The sequence below is a fragment of the Mirounga angustirostris genome, unplaced genomic scaffold, assembly GCF_029215605.1.
Source record: "Mirounga angustirostris isolate CCGP_5_RB_7025 unplaced genomic scaffold, mMirAng1.0.hap1 SCAF_1, whole genome shotgun sequence".
Classification (NCBI taxonomy): Eukaryota; Metazoa; Chordata; class Mammalia; order Carnivora; family Phocidae; genus Mirounga; species Mirounga angustirostris.
The window spans coordinates 195,882,146-195,900,734 of record NW_026991709.1 but is presented as its reverse complement, the minus strand read 5'-3'; the positions used below and the strand labels follow the sequence as shown (position 1 = coordinate 195,900,734).

The 18,589-nt window shown below is 58.5% G+C and overlaps 2 protein-coding genes across 7 annotated transcripts; one reads left to right on the top strand and one right to left on the bottom strand.

Annotated features, from left to right (window-relative positions):
* Positions 1 to 193: 193 nt before the first annotated feature.
* ABHD14B (abhydrolase domain containing 14B) lies at positions 194 to 4,423 on the bottom strand. Its single transcript, XM_045862253.3, has 4 exons — positions 4,306 to 4,423; positions 3,144 to 3,379; positions 1,684 to 1,925; positions 194 to 1,297 (listed from the first exon to the last, which is right to left on the bottom strand). The coding sequence occupies exons 2-4, from the start codon at positions 3,352 to 3,354 to the stop codon at positions 1,118 to 1,120; spliced, it is 633 nt and encodes a 210-aa protein (XP_045718209.1). The 5' UTR covers positions 3,355 to 3,379; positions 4,306 to 4,423; the 3' UTR covers positions 194 to 1,117.
* Positions 4,011 to 16,855, top strand: ABHD14A (abhydrolase domain containing 14A). Of its 6 annotated transcripts, none has more exons than XM_045862247.3 (18): positions 4,012 to 4,152; positions 7,684 to 7,895; positions 8,073 to 8,188; positions 9,304 to 9,539; positions 12,263 to 12,374; positions 13,035 to 13,099; positions 13,171 to 13,275; positions 13,625 to 13,719; positions 14,014 to 14,090; positions 14,184 to 14,273; positions 14,371 to 14,427; positions 14,760 to 14,833; positions 14,919 to 14,968; positions 15,083 to 15,227; positions 15,329 to 15,397; positions 16,248 to 16,327; positions 16,465 to 16,525; positions 16,612 to 16,855. In XM_045862247.3, exons 2-18 carry the CDS (start codon positions 7,702 to 7,704, stop codon positions 16,774 to 16,776), a joined length of 1,791 nt encoding a protein of 596 aa, XP_045718203.1. In that variant the 5' UTR covers positions 4,012 to 4,152; positions 7,684 to 7,701; the 3' UTR covers positions 16,777 to 16,855. The 6 variants fall into 6 exon arrangements, with proteins under 6 accessions (XP_045718205.1, XP_045718203.1, XP_045718207.1 ...); XM_045862246.3 differs by lacking the exon at positions 4,012 to 4,152 and adding an exon at positions 5,328 to 5,468; XM_054504713.2 differs by lacking the exons at positions 4,012 to 4,152; positions 14,371 to 14,427 and adding an exon at positions 5,324 to 5,468.
* Positions 16,856 to 18,589: the final 1,734 nt, after the last annotated feature.

The window sequence follows — 18,589 nt, the reverse complement described above, 5'->3', positions numbered from 1 at the left end:
GAGTCTCTTGGCACCTGGGTGTGTGTGTGTGGGTGGGGAGGGGAATCCAATCTCCCTTCCCCTCCATCTGGCCGGGTGGACAAAGGGCAGGGGGACCATCTGGTCCCGCCAGGGTGGGGGAAGGGCCCACAGTGCCGGTCCCCAGGGGGCGGGGGGAGGGGCGGCGCTCCAGAGACAGTGAGAGCCTGCGGGGTCTAATTGCATCACTTTATTTCACCGACCTCCACTCGCCAGTCTCTGTCTCCCCAACCCCCAAACCTCAGAGCAGGAAACAAGCTTGGCTGAGCAGATCCAGGCCTAATAACCTGGGGAGGTGTGGAGCACGCAGAAAGAGGGGGAAAAGCAGGGAGATCGGAGGTTCCAAAGGGTGGCCCTCACCTTTTGGGTGGCAATTCTGGTCTGGGGCCAGCTGCAACCTGTGGGTGAATGGAGTTCAGGGCTGGCCACTCCTAAACCTGGCAGAGGGCCTCCTGCAAGGGCTGGCCCCTAGGGTCCCCACCTCCCTGGACAGTGGGGTTCTGCATGGTTGGGAGGGTGCATGTGCCCATGTGAATGCTTGTGTGAGAGCGCAAGAATGCATGTGTGTGAATGCATGCAATGCAAAGCTGTAGGGGACTGTGCATGTCAGTCCAGAGTTGTCCGTACCTGTGTGGTTGCTCCCAAGTGAAGGGTCACATCTGGGAACATGGATGGCTCTAAATGTGTAAGCATGCATGTGGGCATGGATGTATCTGTGGTCTAAGAAGCAGGAGTAGGAGGTGTGAGTGCCCTGGAGGGCAGCTGAAGGAAAAGGCTGGAGGCAGGCTGGGGAGGCTGCACAGGGCAGAGTAAGGGGTGCGAGCGGACAGGAAAGCTTATAGGAGAAGCTCATCTAATGGATTACCCTCCACCAGATTACGTCTCTTGCTTCCTGAGGTTTTTCCTCTTGATTTCACCTCCTTAGTCTGTCACTGCAAGAGAAAGAGGAAGAGGAAAAGACAGACCCCAGAGACAAGAACCCAGATAGACAGAGACACACCTGTTGCATGTACCTGATGAGCAGGAACCCATGGAGGGAGGAAGGAGACAGAGAGAGCCCAAGGCAGGCCAGCAGCCACCCCATCAGCAGGGCTGGGTCTCATGCTAGCCCCTGCAGGAAATCCAACAGCCCTGTGTGCCACTCCTCAGGTTTGTCGAGGTAGCAGGGGTGCCCTGCCCCCTCCATGACCAACACCCGGTGGTTGGGCAGCTGCTTCAGGTGCTCAAAGCTGGTCAGACCCATGGGGTCCTGGTCTCCATATACTATAAGAGTTGAGGTCTAGAGAAACGAAAGGGAAACAGTAAACAGGGATCTGCCACACCAGCCCCAACCTCCTAGAGGTCAGGTCTAGCCCCACCACCACTTCAGTCTCTCCCTGGGGCCACCCCAAATGAGGGGGAGAGACAAGCTGGCCCAGTGGGTGATCGAAGAGGCCCCAGCTCCTGAGGGACAGAGGCATGGATTTTGGTCTGCCCCAGCACATGGTTTAGCGCGGGCCAAGGCACGGTAATCTGCTGCTAAGTAAACCAACAGGGCAGCGTTTGGTGGTTTAGCTCCCCCCAGAAGCCACCCCTTGGTTACCCTGCCCTGAGTTGAGGAAAGGCCCCAGGATGGACGCTTTCTTGCTCGTGGCAGGGGCATCTCAGCCTCCCACACAGGGATACCTTCACACTGGCATAGTCCGCAGCACTGATCTTGTCAGTGCAGATGGGGGCCACTGGCACATAGCCCCGGAGCTGGGAGCCAGGGGCCGTGAGGAAGGGCAGGGAGTACATGCCACTCAACGATGGGCTGATCACAACTGGAGAGCCCAGGTCCAACGCATCCGCCACAGCTGCCAGGAAGCTGCTGGGGACCAGCTCCCCGATAGGGGCAGGGGCTGCTGCTTCCTTGGAGCGCCCCAGGCCTGCAGGGATTCAGGTGTGAGAAAGACAAGGGCATTGAGTGGGAAAATGGAAGAGACAGTCCCTTCCTCCAGGAAGCCCTCCTAGCTCAATCTCCCTGTGCCAGGTTCCAGCAGCACACAGCGTGCCTAAGTTTATTCCTACAGCAGCCTAGATCTGTCATCTCTTTGGCAAGCATGAGGCATTTCCCTCTATGTCTGTGCCCATCCCAGCCGTAGAGTGTCCTGGAAAGGATCAGGCTCTGAAGTCCAACACAGCTGGGGCCAAGTCTCAATTTTCCACTTAACTATCTGCATGACCTTAGGAAAGTCTCCTCACCCCTCTCTCAGCTGCTCAGTTTCCCCATCTGTTAAAGGAGACAAAAAAGTATCTGCCATTTCAGATTGTGGTGAAAATTAAGTGAATTAACTGCGTAAGAGGCACCTGTTCCAGGGCTGGCAAGGTGGACAGTGGCCGAGGAGCTGGCTCTGCACATGTACCTCCCCTCCAATTAGTCAGGCCCCACCTTCCCCCAAAAGATCAAGACCTTCACCTGGAAGATCAGTCCAACCCACTGTCCGAACCAATCCCATCTGGGCCTGGAGGCCCACACTTGGGCACTGAAACCATGTCAGCCATGGCCTGTGAGGGGTAGCAGGTCAGTTACAGGGTCATACTTGGCTCCATGGGCTGGGGCCTATCAGTCTGAGCTGGGGCTGCCCCTCCCCTACTCCAGAGCCCAGTTCAGGGCTTTGTACCTGGGATCATGACTGGGGGCTCAGCCACCCACCAGGCCCCGCCCCGCCCCCACATGTGTCAGGAGACTCAGTCTCACTCTTTCGGGCTTCCCGCAGAGCCTATGGTTATGGCTCTGTCAAAAGATTTTAATTCCCCTTGGCTGAGCACCGAGTCTTAGGTGTTGGGTACTGGCCACATATGCACGTAATATCAGTCCATTCTCACTAGAGCCAACCCCCGAAATCTGTACCTCCCATCACAGATGAGGAAACAGAGGCTCAGAGGCACTGAGACACTGCCCTGGGCAACCTGGTTAGAAGCAGCTGGACAGTGTCCAGACCACATCCAGATCGAGACCAGAGAAACTGGAAGGCCCTTGCCAAGGGCACTGCACCCTGTCAAGCTGGGGGGGCCTAGCCTGGCTAGGTCCTCCCAGTGCCCCAGTGCCCAGTCCCCCAGTGAGGCCCCCACAACCCTGGTCCGGAAGCCTGCGCCGGAAGTACCTGGCAGGTCCATGGCCACAGCCCGGTAGCCAGCCTGAGCCAGCCTGTGCAGCGTGCCCAGGTTCTGCCAGGTCTCGGAGGAGAAGCGGATTCCGTGCAACAGCAGAACTGAGAAGCAGGCAGCCTGCCCACCGCCTGGCCGAGCCTCTCGGAAGAAGAGGCTCTGGCCCTGCACCTGGATGGTGCCCTCATGAAGCTCCACTCCTGCCATCCCTGCCGCTGTACTGGTGAAGCACCTGTGGTTCAATGCAAGACTGATAAGGAGCCACAGAACCCCCTGCCCAGATGGGACCGAGAGGCTGCCACAGAGAGGGCAGGGGTCCCTCCGGGAGCAGCAAGGAGGCCTCCAGGAGGCTACCAGAACTCTCCACGTGCTTTCAGATGAGGAAGGCAGAGGAGTTATTTATGCCTCTGCCACTCAACTGTGTGGCATTGGGCCTCAGTTTCCTCTTCTGGAATAAGGGGCAACAAAACCTACCTCAAGAATTAATGCGTTAAAAAAAAAAAAGAATGGACAAGTGAGGGTGCCTGCCCTTAGAACTCAATACATGCAGCTCCCATTATGATTATTGTCCTCACTGTTAATTCTTCTTTTCTACAAATGGGGATAATACAATGGTACTCAGCTCCTAGGTGGCGGATGCGATTAAATGAGCTCACGCACGTACCACGCTGGACACCGCTCCCAGCACACAGTGAGCATAATAAGCGCTCAGTCGACAGTAAGCAGCTCTTTTGCTTATCGACCTCTTTCTCTTCAAGGCACTGTTACAGTTTGTAGGTTGGCCCCGCAGGCCGGAGGGGGTCGGGGTTGGAGTTAAAAACCCATTTTCCGGAGGCGGAAGCCGGAACGCAGAGCTGGGAAAGGCTTTGGAGTTCCGGCCCGCAAGGAATGCGGAGTACCCAGCGCGCTGCCCGCTGGGCCCCAACGCTCTGACGCACGGTCATCGGCGCCGCGGCGGCTCGCTCGGTCCCCTCCGCAGACTTCGGTTCTGGCTCGCTGGGCCCGGTAAGGCGCACGCGGAAAGTGGGGGCGGGGGGGGGGCCAGACCCGAGGAGGGGACCTGGGGAGCCGAGATGGGAAGGGGAGGAACTTGGGCTGGGTGGGGGTGGGATCTCACTGGACAGAAGACGAGAGGGTCTGGGGGCGCAGGGCTGGTACCTGGGGAGCTGCGTAGACTTGCGCAGATAAGAGGCAGGCGAGTGCTGGCGGCGACTGGGGCCGGGGCAGGGAAGCGGGGAAGTGGCCCGGCCGAGGGCGGAGACCAGGCCGTGCTACGGGACGCCCTCTTGTGGCCACAAGCCGTCGCAGGGCCGGTCGCTGCCGCTAGATCGTCTTGTCACAGCGGCCTCGGTTTCCCCGAGCCCCTCGGCCCCATGTGCTCCAAGCACCCGGCTGGGTGCGGCCGCAGCAGCCTGCCCCAGATGCACATGATGCGGCTTGCGGAGAAGGGTTCGTAGGGTCTCATCCCTCTGCTCCCTCCTCCTCCCCACCCTGCCCAGGCCCAGGGTTGTGTGCAGGCACGCGGTGAAGCCAGACAACTTTGAGTGCGAGGTTCTGCCCAAGTCCAGCCAGGTGACCTCGACCGTTTTCACAGCGTCTCCGAGCCTATTTCCTGGCCTGTAGAATGGGTGTGATGTTGCCTATTTGGCAGGGTGTCTATAACGGAGTGAGTCCTGCGTGCCCTGCGCTGCCTTCCTGTACCCGGCCTGGCTGCCACGCCTGGCCTTGGCCACACATCGCCGACCAGGATAGGTGCCATAAGGAGCAGTGAAAGAGTCACAGGCCACCCTGGGCTGTGACCGAGTGTGTGCGCCTGTGTATTTGTAGGGGTTGGGGAAGCGGCTGGACTGAGACCTGGAGTTGCCAAGTGACAATAATATCTGACATTAAACAGCGACGCCTCCTCTCCAGACACTGTGCTAAGGCTTGACCCATCTTTTGTGGTCCTTAAGACAATCCTGATCCTTAACCCTCTACAGACGAGGGACTGACCCACCGTAGAGGTGGTCTGGCGGGGAGAAGCCGGTGGCTCTCCCCTGGCCCTCGGGCTGAGAACAATCCGGAAAATCTGGATAGTGGGCCGGGCCTACGTGCTTTCGGGCGCCGCCTGGAGTCCCCCCTGCGTGGGTTTAGGAGGCGCGGGGCCTGCGACTGCGGACTGCGCAAGCGCGCCTCCTTGGCTGCGCGCCCCGCCGCCTGGTCCCCGCAGCAGCCTGCAGAGCGGCGGAGGCAGCGCAATGGTCGCGGCGCTGTTTGGCTGCTGGTTCCGCGTGGGCGGGGCTCGCCCTGGGGTGTCCGGCCCGGTCATCCCAGTCGGCCCGGTGAGTGTCCCTGGGGAGTGAAGACTGCAGGGTGCCCGGGGGCGGGCCATCCTGGCTCCGCCCCTTGCCCCGGAGCCCTGGGGCAGAGTCCTGCGGGAGTGGCAGGCGCGAGTGTGCCTGTGTTGGTGTGTGGTGTGCGCGCTCCGGCGTTTGCGTGCGTTCTGCGGGATCTGGATGTGTGTCGATGTGGTGTCTGTCTGTTTCTACGCGCCTACGTTGGGGGGGAGGTGTCGGTCTGTCTGTACGCTTGTGTCTGTATGCTATGTGCGTTTCTGTGTACATGTGATTTTGAGGGTGTGTATCTACCTGTGCGTGTGTATTTCTGAGGCTATGTGTGTCTGTTTGCCTGTACGTGTGTGTTTTAGGATTGTGTATATGACTGTGTGCTGGAAATTTGAGGGTCAGCATGATTTTGAAAGCGTGTATGTGTCTGTCCGTCTGCCTTCCTGATGGCTGACTGTGTGCCTGATTTTGAGGGTACGTATTTCAAGGGATCCATTGCTCACAGGCCAAGCAGGGCTGCCTGTACCCGCCGTGCCAGGAATAGCTTGTGCAAAAGAAAAGTATGTGGGGACAAGATTCGATGTTTGTGTGCACGTGTGTACACCTGTGTGTCATTGTCCACACGTATGCCAAGGACCTAAGTTGGGTACAGCTTCCCTGACCGCACGCCTTTTCTCGTATCTGTAGCCAATGCTGGGTTGCTGGCTTGCTGCCCACCACCATGGTCTAGTGCACCAGCTGCCTAGGTTGCCAAGGCAACGGCCAAAGTCCCGCCTCTCCCTTGCAGCAGGCTCCCCACAAGGAAGAGGTCCGCAGGGATTCTTCCACTGTTGGGAGCCTAGGCTCATGCCCAGTGGGAGGTTGCTGTTCATGGTCAGAAGGAAGAGAAGAGCGGCCTCTTCCTCCCTTCAGCTCCTGGCTCTCCATCAGCATCAGAGGGGCTGCCACCACCTGGGAGCCTGGGGGTGGGGGCTTGGGAAACATCCCCAAAGCTCCCAGGAGAGGAGGGTGGTGCCCAATATGGGTTTCCAGCTGGGCCAGCACCCAGTTGGCACTCCATAAAGATGTGTTTGCTGGAATCTGAGAATAAGGCAGGTGTACTCATTCTAGGCCCAAGAAATGTTACAGGACAGCCCTGGGTCAAGTCCACAGTATTCCTGAAATATCACAGGAAACTTGAGAGGGCTGATGCAAAGTGATCCTTTCCCCCATTTTACTGACAAGCTGAAGACACACAGCCAGGAAGTGGCAAAGCAGAATCTCAAAGCCAGGGCTAACTGGGTCCTGGGTCCTGATGTCTGTTGTCTGGACAGGCAAAGGACCCAGACTGCAGGAGTCGGTGAAGCAGGTCATGAAGCTGAGAGCGTGGGGGGAGCATTCATCTCTCCAGCCTCCATTTCTAGGTGTACCATGCCCCTCCCTGGCCCCATTCATTCCCCTCAGCCTTTCTCCATCCCAGATACTCTCCATGAGCCCTCCTCCCACTTAATATCAGCTGAGATAGAGCATTGAATATTTCCATCAATTGGAAAACACATTCTGATTTAAGCACTATTACATGCAATGTGATTTAAAAAGAAGAACCATTTCCAAACATGCTGTCAGTGGGATGGGGCTTTATACATAGTCTTTCACTTTTGATGCTTCTCACTACTCTCCACCAGCAAGGCTCCGGTTCGTCCCTCACCTCCCAGCCCCATGGTTTCTTCCTTGGCAAGCTCAGTGTAGCCTGGTGGTTAGCAGCCCAGCTCTGGGTTCAAATCCCAGTTCCTTTACTTGCTATTCTGCATTTTGGGCAAAAGAATTTACCTCTCTGAGCCTGTTTCCTCATCTGCAAGAGAACTATATTCATATCTGCTCCCCAGTGTTCCTGTGTGGATTCGTGAGCCCTCGTATGTGAAGGGCCAAACACAGGGTCTGGCTCTCATAAGCACCTGATGAACGGAAGTGGTTTTAGCTGGCACAATGATGAGCATGCTGTCTCCAGGGACATCTCAGACGCTCCTTCTCAGGCTGCAGGGTATCTGAGCCCCCACCCCAGCATGCGTGGAGCAGTGGATGTGAACCCTCAGACCCCTGCTCAGAGCAGGAGAAAGGGCAAGGGCTGAGCTGTTCCTCTGCTGGGGGCTTCTGGGGGTGGGGTTTGGGGATGGGGTCCAGGGGACCTGGTGGGGACACAGCCCCAGCCTCCTCTTCCTCTCCTCTCCTCCAGACTGTGGTACAGACCTCCATGAGCCGGTCCCAGGTAGCCCTGCTGGGCCTGGGCCTGCTGCTCATGCTGCTACTGTACGTGGGGCTGCCAGGCCCCCCTGAGCAGACCTCCTGGCTCTGGGGAGGCCCCAATGTCACAGTCCTGGCTGGTCTCACCCCTGGCAACTCCCCCATCTTTTACCGCGAGGTGCTGCCACTCCACCGGGCACGCAGGTGGGTGCTGACCTCAGGGCGTAGTGGAAGGCCTGGGTCCAAGGGGAGTCCCTGTGTGGGACCCCAGCTCAACTCAGGGTGCTCAGGGCCTGGGAGGGCAGTGGGAGAAGCCTAGAAAGAAAGAATGGCGGGCCACTTCCAGACGCCAAGGACACACACTCCCCTGTGTGCCCACAGGGTGGAGGTGGTGCTACTCCACGGAAAGGCCTTTAACTCCCACACGTGGGAGCAGCTGGGCACACTGCAGCTGCTGGCACAGAGGGGCTACCGGGCCGTGGCCCTTGACCTCCCAGGTGAGAGCCCCCACTCCGGGTCTAGGGAGGCAACATCCAGCAGGTACAAGGGGCAGCTTCCCAGGGGAGGACTTGGAGGGGCAGAAAACCCTTAAGGTATGGCTGGGTTGGGGGGTGGGGATTGGACCGCAATGTCTGGACAAGCCGTGGTAGGTCGCAACACAAGATGGCAATACTAAAAGGTCTGTGTCTTTATTTTCTGCCTTGAAAACTAGAATGTGGACTGTTGCATGTCACAGAGCAAATAGAAACGTGACTCACTTCACAAGTGCTTGCACGGAGAGACATTTTATGACAAACTAGGTAGCTTTTCGGTTTTGTAGCTATGCAAATTATTTATGCTATCATTCTTGTCTTTAAAAATCAAGCAAGAGTGACGCCCTCAGAGACCCATGCCACATTTCTCTCCCAGCAGTTTGGGGGTGTCCGACCCCCTCGGGGCATTTCCGTATATAGAAAGACAGACAATATGCAGGATTGTGTGGTGAGGTTAGAAACATGACTGGTGTCCTGTCTGCTTAGCAGATCTCTCTGCAGCTTGGTTTTTCTCCCCCTACACCACATCTCATAGAGCGGGCCAGTCAATATGAATCTCCCTCTCTGTACTGTGTGCTCTCAGAAGGATGGACAGGTTTGATCTGCCCATTCCTTCACTGATGGATATGTAAGTTGAGTTTTCAGCATCTGTGGAAATGCTTGGGACATGAAGCTGAAGCAGCCTTGGACATGTTTCTTTGAGCGTGGAGGCAATAATTTCTGTAGGGTAGCTACCAAGGATAATTGATGGGTCAAAGGATGCACATTTTTTAAATGTTGACAAATATTACCTTACCCTCCAAAAATGCCACGTGGATTTATACTCCCATCAGTCATGGATGAAAGTGCCCATTTCCCCACATCTTCCCCAACACTGCATATTGTCAATCTTTTTAGTTTTGCCACTCTAATGAATGAAAGATGCTTTTCTAGCAGACCTATCCCATTGCAAAAAAGAGCTGCTGGGAAGTTTGGGGGTAGCGCTGCCATGTGCCTCTGCCATTTCCCCCACTGTGGTGGGCAGGAAGTCCTGGGTTCCTTTCCAGCCTCCCTCAGCTGGCGCCTCCTGCTGTTCCCAGGTTTTGGGAACTCGGCACCTTCCAAGGAGGCAAGCACAGAGGCAGGGCGGGCGGAGCTGCTGGAGCGAGTGCTGCGAGACCTGGAGGTGCACAATGCCGTATTGGTGAGCCCCTCTCTGAGTGGCCACTACGCCCTGCCCTTCTTGATCCGAGGCCACCACCAGCTGCGTGGATTTGTGCCCATTGCACCCGCCTCCACGCAGAACTACACCCAGGAACAATTCTGGGCCGTGAAGGTACTGGAAGGAGGGTTTCCAAAGGTCCGGCTTCCTATCCCTGGCTCGAGTCATGGGGGGAAAGGACTCAGGTCTCACTTGGAGGACACATGGCCTCATCTGGATAGAAAGAGATGGGGTGTTTGGGAAAGATTCCCTAAGGAGGTAGCTAGAGGGTCAGTCCCCGTCAGACCCCAGGATCACAGCCCCTTGCCTTGCCCTGCAGACCCCGACTCTCATCCTGTATGGGGAGCTGGACCGTATCCTGGCTCGGGAGTCGCTGCGGCAGCTCCGCCACCTGCCCAACCACTCTGTGGTGAAGCTGCGTGATGCAGGCCACGCCTGCTACCTCCACAAGCCGCAAGACTTCCACCTTGTCCTCCTTGCCTTCCTTGACCACCTGCCTTGAGTTCACCCACTGACCAGGCCCCAGGCCTGGCCTGAGCTTGGAGAGTCTGGACCAGGGCCCCACCAGGGAGGCAGCCCCTGGGATTGGAGGGTGGAGGCCAGAGGGCCAGGCCCAGTCGGGACCTCTCATTTCATCTCACAGGCACAATAAAAAAACACATTTTTGTCATGCCCGGGGAGTGTCAGGTCCTGTTCCCTGGCGTTGCAGCAGGTGGGGTAGGAGTGAGTGGCAAGTTCGGGGCTGCTTTGGGGCTGGGAGCTGGAGAGAGGCTTCAGCAGCCTGGGATGGTCTACTGCCTAGCTGGCTGCCCTCACCATTCTGTGACTTAGTTTCCTCACCTGTAAAATGGGCATGATGGTAATACCTGGCTCAAAATGTGGTTTTAGAATTGACTCAGTCTGGGTAAATGGAGCACTTGGCCTCACAGGGCTTGAGGGGGGTCAGGGCGAGCAGGTGTTACTACTGCTGTGTGACCCTGGGGTTGGTGGGAAATCCAGGGTCTGGCAGTTGAGCCAGTGAGTCAGGAATGCAGGACCTATGGCCTAAGAGATCAGGATGTGTAGGGACGGAAGTGGTTATGTGACTTAACAATTAACATAGCATTGGCGCTGAACTGCCAAGCCTGCTTGCCCCTGGGTATGTGTGGGTCAGCAAGCAGATCAGACTTAAACCCCAGGAGGGTTGGACGGACCCCCCTTCCCCTCCCCTCCCCTCCCAGCCTGCCTCCTCTGGGCACAGAGGTTGAAGTTTTCAGCTCTGCCTCTTCCCACGCCGACTCAGCCCCTGTAGCAGGGGGCAGAACTGGCCGAGAGTACAAAGCACAACCAGGCACACAAGTGGGCAGCTACAACCGTGTGCAGCCTGGGGGTGGCCAGTGGGACACCTGTGCCTCTTTATCCCCCCTCTCCGGTGGCTGCGGGAGAGCCAGGGAGCCTGGCGCAGGGTCAGCCAAGAGTATGCCACATGTGTGCTTTTGTGCCATCCCGCCCTCTGACACGGTCATACAGCCTCACGGTGACCTTCACCGTGTCATCCTCTGTCACGCAGACGCTGCCACACCCGGCCACCATCTCACACTCGTATTGTCACACACGCGGTCATACACGCTGATACGCACTGTTGGATTAGCTCCCACAGCGGCACATTTGCTCGATCTCACACGAAGTCACCATGTGCCCCTCTGCCCATTTATCCTCCGCTCCTGGCACGTGTCCAGGCGTCCGCTCTGACACCAATCTGTGCCCCGCCAGCGACAGAATCCTGTGGGTACATGGACCAGCCAGCCTCCTAGAACTTGCAGTCTGAGGGGACAGATATTGACCAATAACCTCTCCACACGGGGGGCTGAGGCGGTCAGGGAGGACCTCCCTGAGGAGCTGAGACACGGAAAGGGGAGAAGTCAGAGACTCGCGGGAGGGGGTGGGGGAGCAGGCAGGGGCCAGCTCTGGCAGGACTTTGCAGCGCTGTACCCCAAGAGTGAAGGGCGCCCGAGGGGGCAGACGCAGCCTCTCGTGTCAAGGGTCTGCTCTCCTCTCTTCCCGCGCAATCTGGAGGTTGCAGGAGGTAGAGCCCTCCGGGGGCGGGACCACCCGGAGCTCGCCGCCCAGGCCTGTGGGGCGGGGCCTGAGGGGCGGGGGCGGGGCCGGCCGCCGGGGCGGAGCAGGCGGCGGCGGTGGCGGCGCCCGAGAGGGATCCCGTAACCCGAGAGGAGGCTGGAACCTGGGGCGGGCGGAGACTCCCTCGCCCTCGCCGCCGCAGAGAGGATGGGTGGCTGGCCCTAACTCGCAGTCTTCGGCCCCGCCCCGCGATCCGGTCCGGCCACGTGGTGGGCGGACCGGGGCGGTTCTGAGCCCTCGACCTCGCAGGACCCCGAGCCCCGGCCACAGTCCGGGGCGGGAGCTGAGAGGCAAGCGCGGGCCCAAGACCGGCGGAGAGCGAGGTGGGACCCCGGAGAGGGGTAAAGGGATCTGGGGTTACATGGCATAAAATCCGGGCAGTTGGGAGAATTTTTTTGAGGCGGGTAGGGAGAGTCAATGTCAGGGTTCAGACCCGGCTCAGCTACTCTCTAGCTGTCTCTGAACCTCTCAGCCTCAGCTTTCTCGTCTGGAAACTAGGCATAGACGCACGAACTTCCTGGGGCTCTTTGGCCGATTCAGTACGGAAATGTGTTGAAAGCGGCCAGCCCAGCCCCTGAAACAGAATGGGGGCTCCGAAACGGGGTGTCTTCTCCCTGTGGGACGTACGGGGAACCGCCCTGGGGAAGGGTCGTGGGTAGGTGGAGTCCACTGGGCCCTAGCGGCTGGGAGGGGTAGGTAGCCACTTGCTTTGCCCCTAGATCACCACGCGCAGCGCCATGGCCAGCGAAGGTCGCGAGGGCGAGCACCCGTCCGTGACACTCTTCCGCCAGTACCTGCGCATCCGCACCGTCCAGCCCAAGCCCGACTACGGTGAGAACGCGGCCGTTCCAGGGCCTGCGGTGGGGTCCCGGGGCGGGGACTGCTCTACACCAGACTCCCACCAAACGGGCACCTCCACGCCTCTAGCCATTCCCCAGGCCAGCCGACTGCTCAGCAGCCGCTCCAGGCTGTGTTGCACCCAGAGTTACTTCTGGTGGCTGGTTAAGGAACAACTTCACCTCACTGCCCCGGGGTTTGAGGAGGGGGAGGGGAGACCGGACAGCCTCAAGGAAGAAGCTCCAGAAGCCTACCCGGCAGGACAAAGACCACAGCCCTTAGGGAATCAACCTTGGTGGCTGGGAATGGTGGACATGGGTGCAGACCCCTGCCCTGATTTACCAGCTGGGAGACATCAGGTGAATCTCATGCCTCTGCGCCAGTTTTCCCATCCCTGAGGAAGAGAGCCATCACTCCTGTTTCTAACTATGGACTTTCCACCTGACCTTCCACAAAGGGTCACTGACTGGCCAGACAGAACATTCTTCCTTGGAGACAGAAATGCAGGTGTCCTCGAGCAATGTGGAATTGCACTGAGGAGGCAGCAGCCCCTCTCAGGGTCGGCTTCCCTCTCCGGATGTACCCCCAGCTCTGCCTGGGCCAGTGGGAGGGGTGGGTAGGCAGAAGCAGCCCCAAGACTCTCCGTGTCCCCAGGCGCTGCCGTGGCCTTCCTTGAGGAGAGAGCCCGCCAGCTGGGCCTGGGCTGTCAGAAAGTGGAGGTGAGCCTGGGGCCCGGCATGGGGAGGGGAGGTGGCCCCGGGGCACCTCCTCACCTCCTGGTCCTCTCCAGGTGGCACCTGGCCATGTGGTGACCATTCTGACGTGGCCAGGCACCAACCCCAGACTCTCCTCCATCTTACTCAACTCCCACACTGATGTGGTGCCTGTCTTCAAGGTGTGTGGGGCGCGGGAAGCGGCGCAGGCCTTGGGGTACGCAAAGATGATGCAGACCCCCCATTGGACCCCAGGGAGCCTCGGGGGCTTGTCCTGAAACTGACTCCCGATCTCTTAGGACACTACTCCGTTCAGGCAGCCTTTGCCCAGTGGTCCATTCTGTGCCCAGGGTGGGGGTGGAGGTGGGAGCAGAGATGAGGGATTGCAGTCAGCTGCCCTCTTCAGCCCTCTTCACCACCGCACTTGTCACCCCAACCCTAGGGTAGGCTTCTAGAGCAGGGCCACAGTTAAGCAGAGTAGCTTAATGACTAAATTTGGGGCTTGGGTCCCTCTTCTCCTCTCTGCCCCAGGAGCACTGGAGTCATGACCCCTTTGAGGCCTTCAAGGATGCTGAGGGTTACATCTACGCCAGGGGTGCCCAGGACATGAAGTGTGTCAGCATCCAGTGAGTGTCCTCCATCTCCTGTCCCCCACAATGTCCCTACTGGCCCACTGAATTGACCCAGGACCTGGGGTGGGTGTCATTGGAGAACCTCAAGGCCAAGGAACATCTCGACCCTTTATCTTGGACAGGAATTATCACCATTACATGGATAGGGAGAGTGAAGGACAGAGACTTCCCAGAGTCCCCTGCCAGGCTGTGGCAGAGCAGGCTGCAGGGGCCCAGGGCTCCAGCCTGTCCGCCCAAGCATCTGGTGGCTCCCCCAGCCCTGGCTTACACCCTGTCATTGCCCCTCAGGTACCTGGAGGCTGTGAGGAGGCTGAAGGCTGAGGGCCACCATTTCCCCAGAACCATCCACATGACCTTTGTGCCAGGTAGGGGTGGCTTGGGGAGGGACACTTTCAGGGAGGAGGAGGATGTGGTGGCAGGGGCAGCTCCTTCATCTCATGTCCCTGCTGCTTTTACAGATGAGGAGGTTGGAGGTCACCAAGGCATGGAGCTGTTTGTGCAGCGGCCCGAGTTCCAGGCCCTGAGGGCTGGCTTCGCCCTGGATGAAGGTGAGCAGGGTGGCAGGCCCCTGAGCGGCGAGTAGGAGATATGGAGGCTGCTAGTGGCTGGGCCACTCTACCCTCTGAGTCCCGTTTCCCTCCCCAGGCCTGGCCAACCCCACCGATGCCTTCACTGTCTTTTACAGTGAGCGGAGCCCCTGGTGTGAGTATGGGCTTGGAGGGGGGGTGTCACTGTGTGGTGGGGTGCTAGGCCAGAAGGGGCAGCCTCCCAAGAGTCATGCAGCAGGTCAGGGCCTGAGTAGGCCTTGAACCCAGAGCCTCTGCCTCCCAGCCCCTTCCTACCCGGGCTTCTCCTTCCTGAGCTTCTGAGGGTAGCCCCCCATGGGCAGAAACCAGCTCTCCACCGTGCGTTCTAAGGGAGACCACCCTGCCAGAGGAGCTTGGGATGAGGCGAAGACTGGGGCCCACCCCCAGGCTGATCACTTTTCCAGCCCCTCCCATGCTGAAGACACCCCCTTCTCCCTCACCTCCCAGGGGTGCGGATCTCGAGCACCGGGAAGCCAGGCCACAGCTCATGCTTCATCGAGGACACAGCAGCGGAGAAGCTGGTGCGTGGCACACAGGGAGGGAGTTTGGGAATTCCCGGGGCTCTATCCTGGGGCCACTCTCACATCCCACCTCGCACTCTCCTAGCACAAGGTCGTGAGCTCAATTCTGGCTTTCCGGGAGAAGGAGAGGCAGAGGTGAGGCAGCCTGGGAAAGAGGATGGGGGTCTGGGCGGCCGGCCCTGCAAGAGAGAAGGGAGGCTCTTTATCTGTTGCTCCGCCTGCTGCCCCTACCCTGTCCCCCCACCGCAGGCTGCAGTCAAACCCCCAGCTGAAGGCAGGGGCTGTGACCTCCGTGAACCTGACCAAGCTAGAGGGAGGCGTGGCCTATAACGTGGTACCTGCTACTCTGAGCGCCAGCTTTGACTTCCGTGTGGCACCGGATGTGGACCTGAAGGTGCCAGCTCCACCTGGGTTTGGAGCAGGGAGCCGGCTTCTCAGTCCTAGGCTGGAGGCTCAGGGAGAGCCTGAGAGGTCAGCTCATCTCCCTTCTCACAGGCTTTCGAGGAGCAGCTGCAGGGCTGGTGCCGGGCAGCTGGTGAGGGGGTCACCTTCGAGTTTGCTCAGGTATCAGCTGGGACCTACGGTTGGGAGCTGTGGGAGCAGGGGAGACTGGGCTTGCCGGGCGTGTGCCGCCGTGGCAGTGGGTGCTCGGTGTACCTGCATACGTCTGGGCGTTTCTTTAGCTATGAGGGACACATTTTATTCACCGACAGGCGTTCGTGGTGGAGGCCACTGTTGGGTGCCGGGGATACCGTAGGAGTAAAGTACGTGGCCTCATAGTCCTTACGGCATGAAGAGACAAATAGACCTGAATTAAACATTAATATATTACTTTTTTTTTTTTAAAGATTTTATTCATTTATTTGAGACAGAGAGAATGAGAGACAGAGAGCATGAGAGGGAGGAGGGTCAGAGGGAGAAGCAGACTCCCCGCCGAGCCGGGAGCCCGATGCGGGACTCGATCCCGGGACTCCAGGATCATGACCTGAGCCGAAGGCAGCCGCTCAACCAACTGAGCCACCCGGGCGCCCCTAATATATTACTTTTATATAAGTATGAACACACTTGGTTCAGGAAAAGGTGGGACCCTGCACTCTGAGAACCTGTAACAAGTAGTTGGCCAGTCTGAGAGGTCTGGGAGAGCCATTTTGAGGAAGAGGCCTAGGATGTGAAAGCTGGACAGGAAGTAAGTAGATGAAGGGCAGGGCGAAGTCCCAGACCTGTGGCCTGTAAGGGACTGAAAGAGGGCCTGTGGCTGGACTGGCCAGCTGGCTATCTGGGTAGGTGGGTGGAAGTTGGGGTGGCGGGTGGGGGGAATGGGTGTGTGTCTATGCCAGGCACTGACAGGCCTGTGAAGAATAGGGCAAGCTGTCCAGGCCCTGTCTTGATCCTGCTATCCTTCCCCTCCTTCCAGAAGTGGACGGAGTCCCGAATGACATCAATTGATGACTCAGACCCCTGGTGGGCGGCATTTAGCGGGGCCTGCAAGGACATGTGAGCACACTGGCCCGCCTTTCTCTTCCCCTTTCCTCTCTCCTCCTACCTCCCGTCCATCCTCCTTCACCCTTTCCATGCTCCCCTTGCGCTCTCCCCTCCCTGCCTCCTCATTCACCAGGCTCTTGCCTCCGCAGGAACCTCACGCTGGAGCCAGAGATCTTCCCTGCTGCCACGGATAGCCGCTACCTCCGTGTGGTGAGGGGCTTGCAGTGCGTGGGCAGGGGGGTGGGCTGTCCTGGATGCTGGCTTTCCTCCTGATGGCTTCTCCTTGCCCCCTGCAGGCGGGGGTCCCCGCGCTGGGCTTCTCCCCCATGAACCGCACACATGTGCTGCTGCACGACCACGATGAGCGGTTGCACGAGGCCGTGTTCCTCCGTGGGGTTGACATATACACGCGGCTGCTGCCTGCCCTGGCCAGCGTGCCTGCCCTGCCCAGTGACGGCTGAGTCCCAGGAGCGTCCACCGGACCAGTGTCAAGGACCCCTCTGCCCCCCGCCCAACAATAAAGTCTGTGTGTGGACAGAGGCCAGTTCTGAAGTACTAAGAGCAGGGATTCTGTTCATGGAGTGGGGATTCTGTCATTTCTCTGGGGACATGCGATTCCCATCTCCATTTCAGATGAGAAAACTGAGCCTGGCTCTGGGTGCCTCCCCGCTGCCCCATCCTGCTCTGTGTCCCTCGACACAGTACACTCATCCAGTACCACCCAGCCATGTCTGTGCCCAGCGCCAAGGGGCCATAGTTCCTCTTCTCAGTGGCCACTAAGCCTTTATCTGACTTATGAGGTCGGGGACACCACTCTGAGGAGGAGACCAAAGCAAAGATCTCAGGGAAACACTTCTGGGGACCACTCAGGATCCCGAGACAGTACCAGAGCCGGAGGCCAGCTGGGCCCTGCCAGATGTGGGGCAGGTAGGAGAGCTTGCAAGCCACGGCTGCTAGCATGTTCATCTTAGGGTCCCTACACCCTGGGCAGGGATCAGTGTGTGCTGAGTGAGGCTTCAGTCTGTCAGCCCTGCTAGGTAGGGGGCTCCAGGCAGGACCAAGAGTCACTATGGCCTGATTGCTGAGCTTGCTCCTCTAGCTGATCTGATCTAGTCCTGTTTGGACCCCCACGGGCATGGGGTGAGAGACAGGGAGGGCTGGGTTTTGAAGTTCTGTTGTGGCCAGAGGGAAGTCCACAGCCTGGTTCTGTGGCCTGCAGGCTTAGTCCTGATAGTACTAACCCCTGCTCGTGCAGTTCTGCCGAGGAGCCAGGACTTTGGCCCGCTCCATCTGCTTTGAGCCCTCCCAGCAGCCCCTGGATGCAGGTTTCACTGAGCCCCTTTAGCAGCTCTGCTAGAACAGCTTGCCCAAAACCACATAGCTTGTAAGTAATGGGAGTCAAGATTTGAGACTCAAGAACTAGGGAACAAGGGAGGCTCTGTGTGGGAGCTGGAGGCTGACAGCAACCTGGTTGTGACCTTAAGTAAGCCTAGCTGAAGCCCCTGACCTGGGGTCTGGCCTCCCCCTTCAGATTGCAGCAGGATGATGGGAAAGGAGCCTTCATGCCCTGTCCTGGACTAGAACACAGGCCTCACTGGAAGCCACCTGACTGGATGACCTCAGGCTGGGCCAAAGTACCTCCAGGACATAAAACCTGTTCCTGGTCCCTTTCAAGACCCCACCTATCGGACACCCCCTGGTAATGGGCAGTTGGCCCCCCCAGAGCATGCCAGGATGACAGTCATGAGCTAGCAGCCCAGCCCTGGTTGGGCAAACTTTCTGGGGTCCTGCATGGGCTGCGTGGGTCCCAATGCTACTTACATCCCAGAGCTCCATGATCTCAAACAATCCTTCCCTGTGAAACAAAAAGAGTAATACCTACTTCAGAGGAAGAGGGACCATTTATCATGGGATGTACCTGTTGCCTCTAAGATTTGAGAGCGAGCGTGTGTGTGCCATGTGCAGGGGGTGGCGAGGGGCAGAGGGAGAGAGAGAAGCAAACTCCCTCCTGAGCAGGGAGACCAACTCAGGGCTTGATCCCACAACCCTGAGATCATGACCAGAGCCTGAAATCAAGAGTCAGAACCAAGAGTCCGGATGCTTAACCAACTGAGCCACCCAGGTGCTCTAGGAAGTGCAACCCTTTTGGAACCTTCCATGTGCCAAGGTTGGTCCACAAATTACACGACAACCATACTCAAAGACTAGTTTCGAGGACTGCATGCCCAGGAATGGTGACATGCTTGGCAGCTCCTACAGAAAGCCTCCACAATG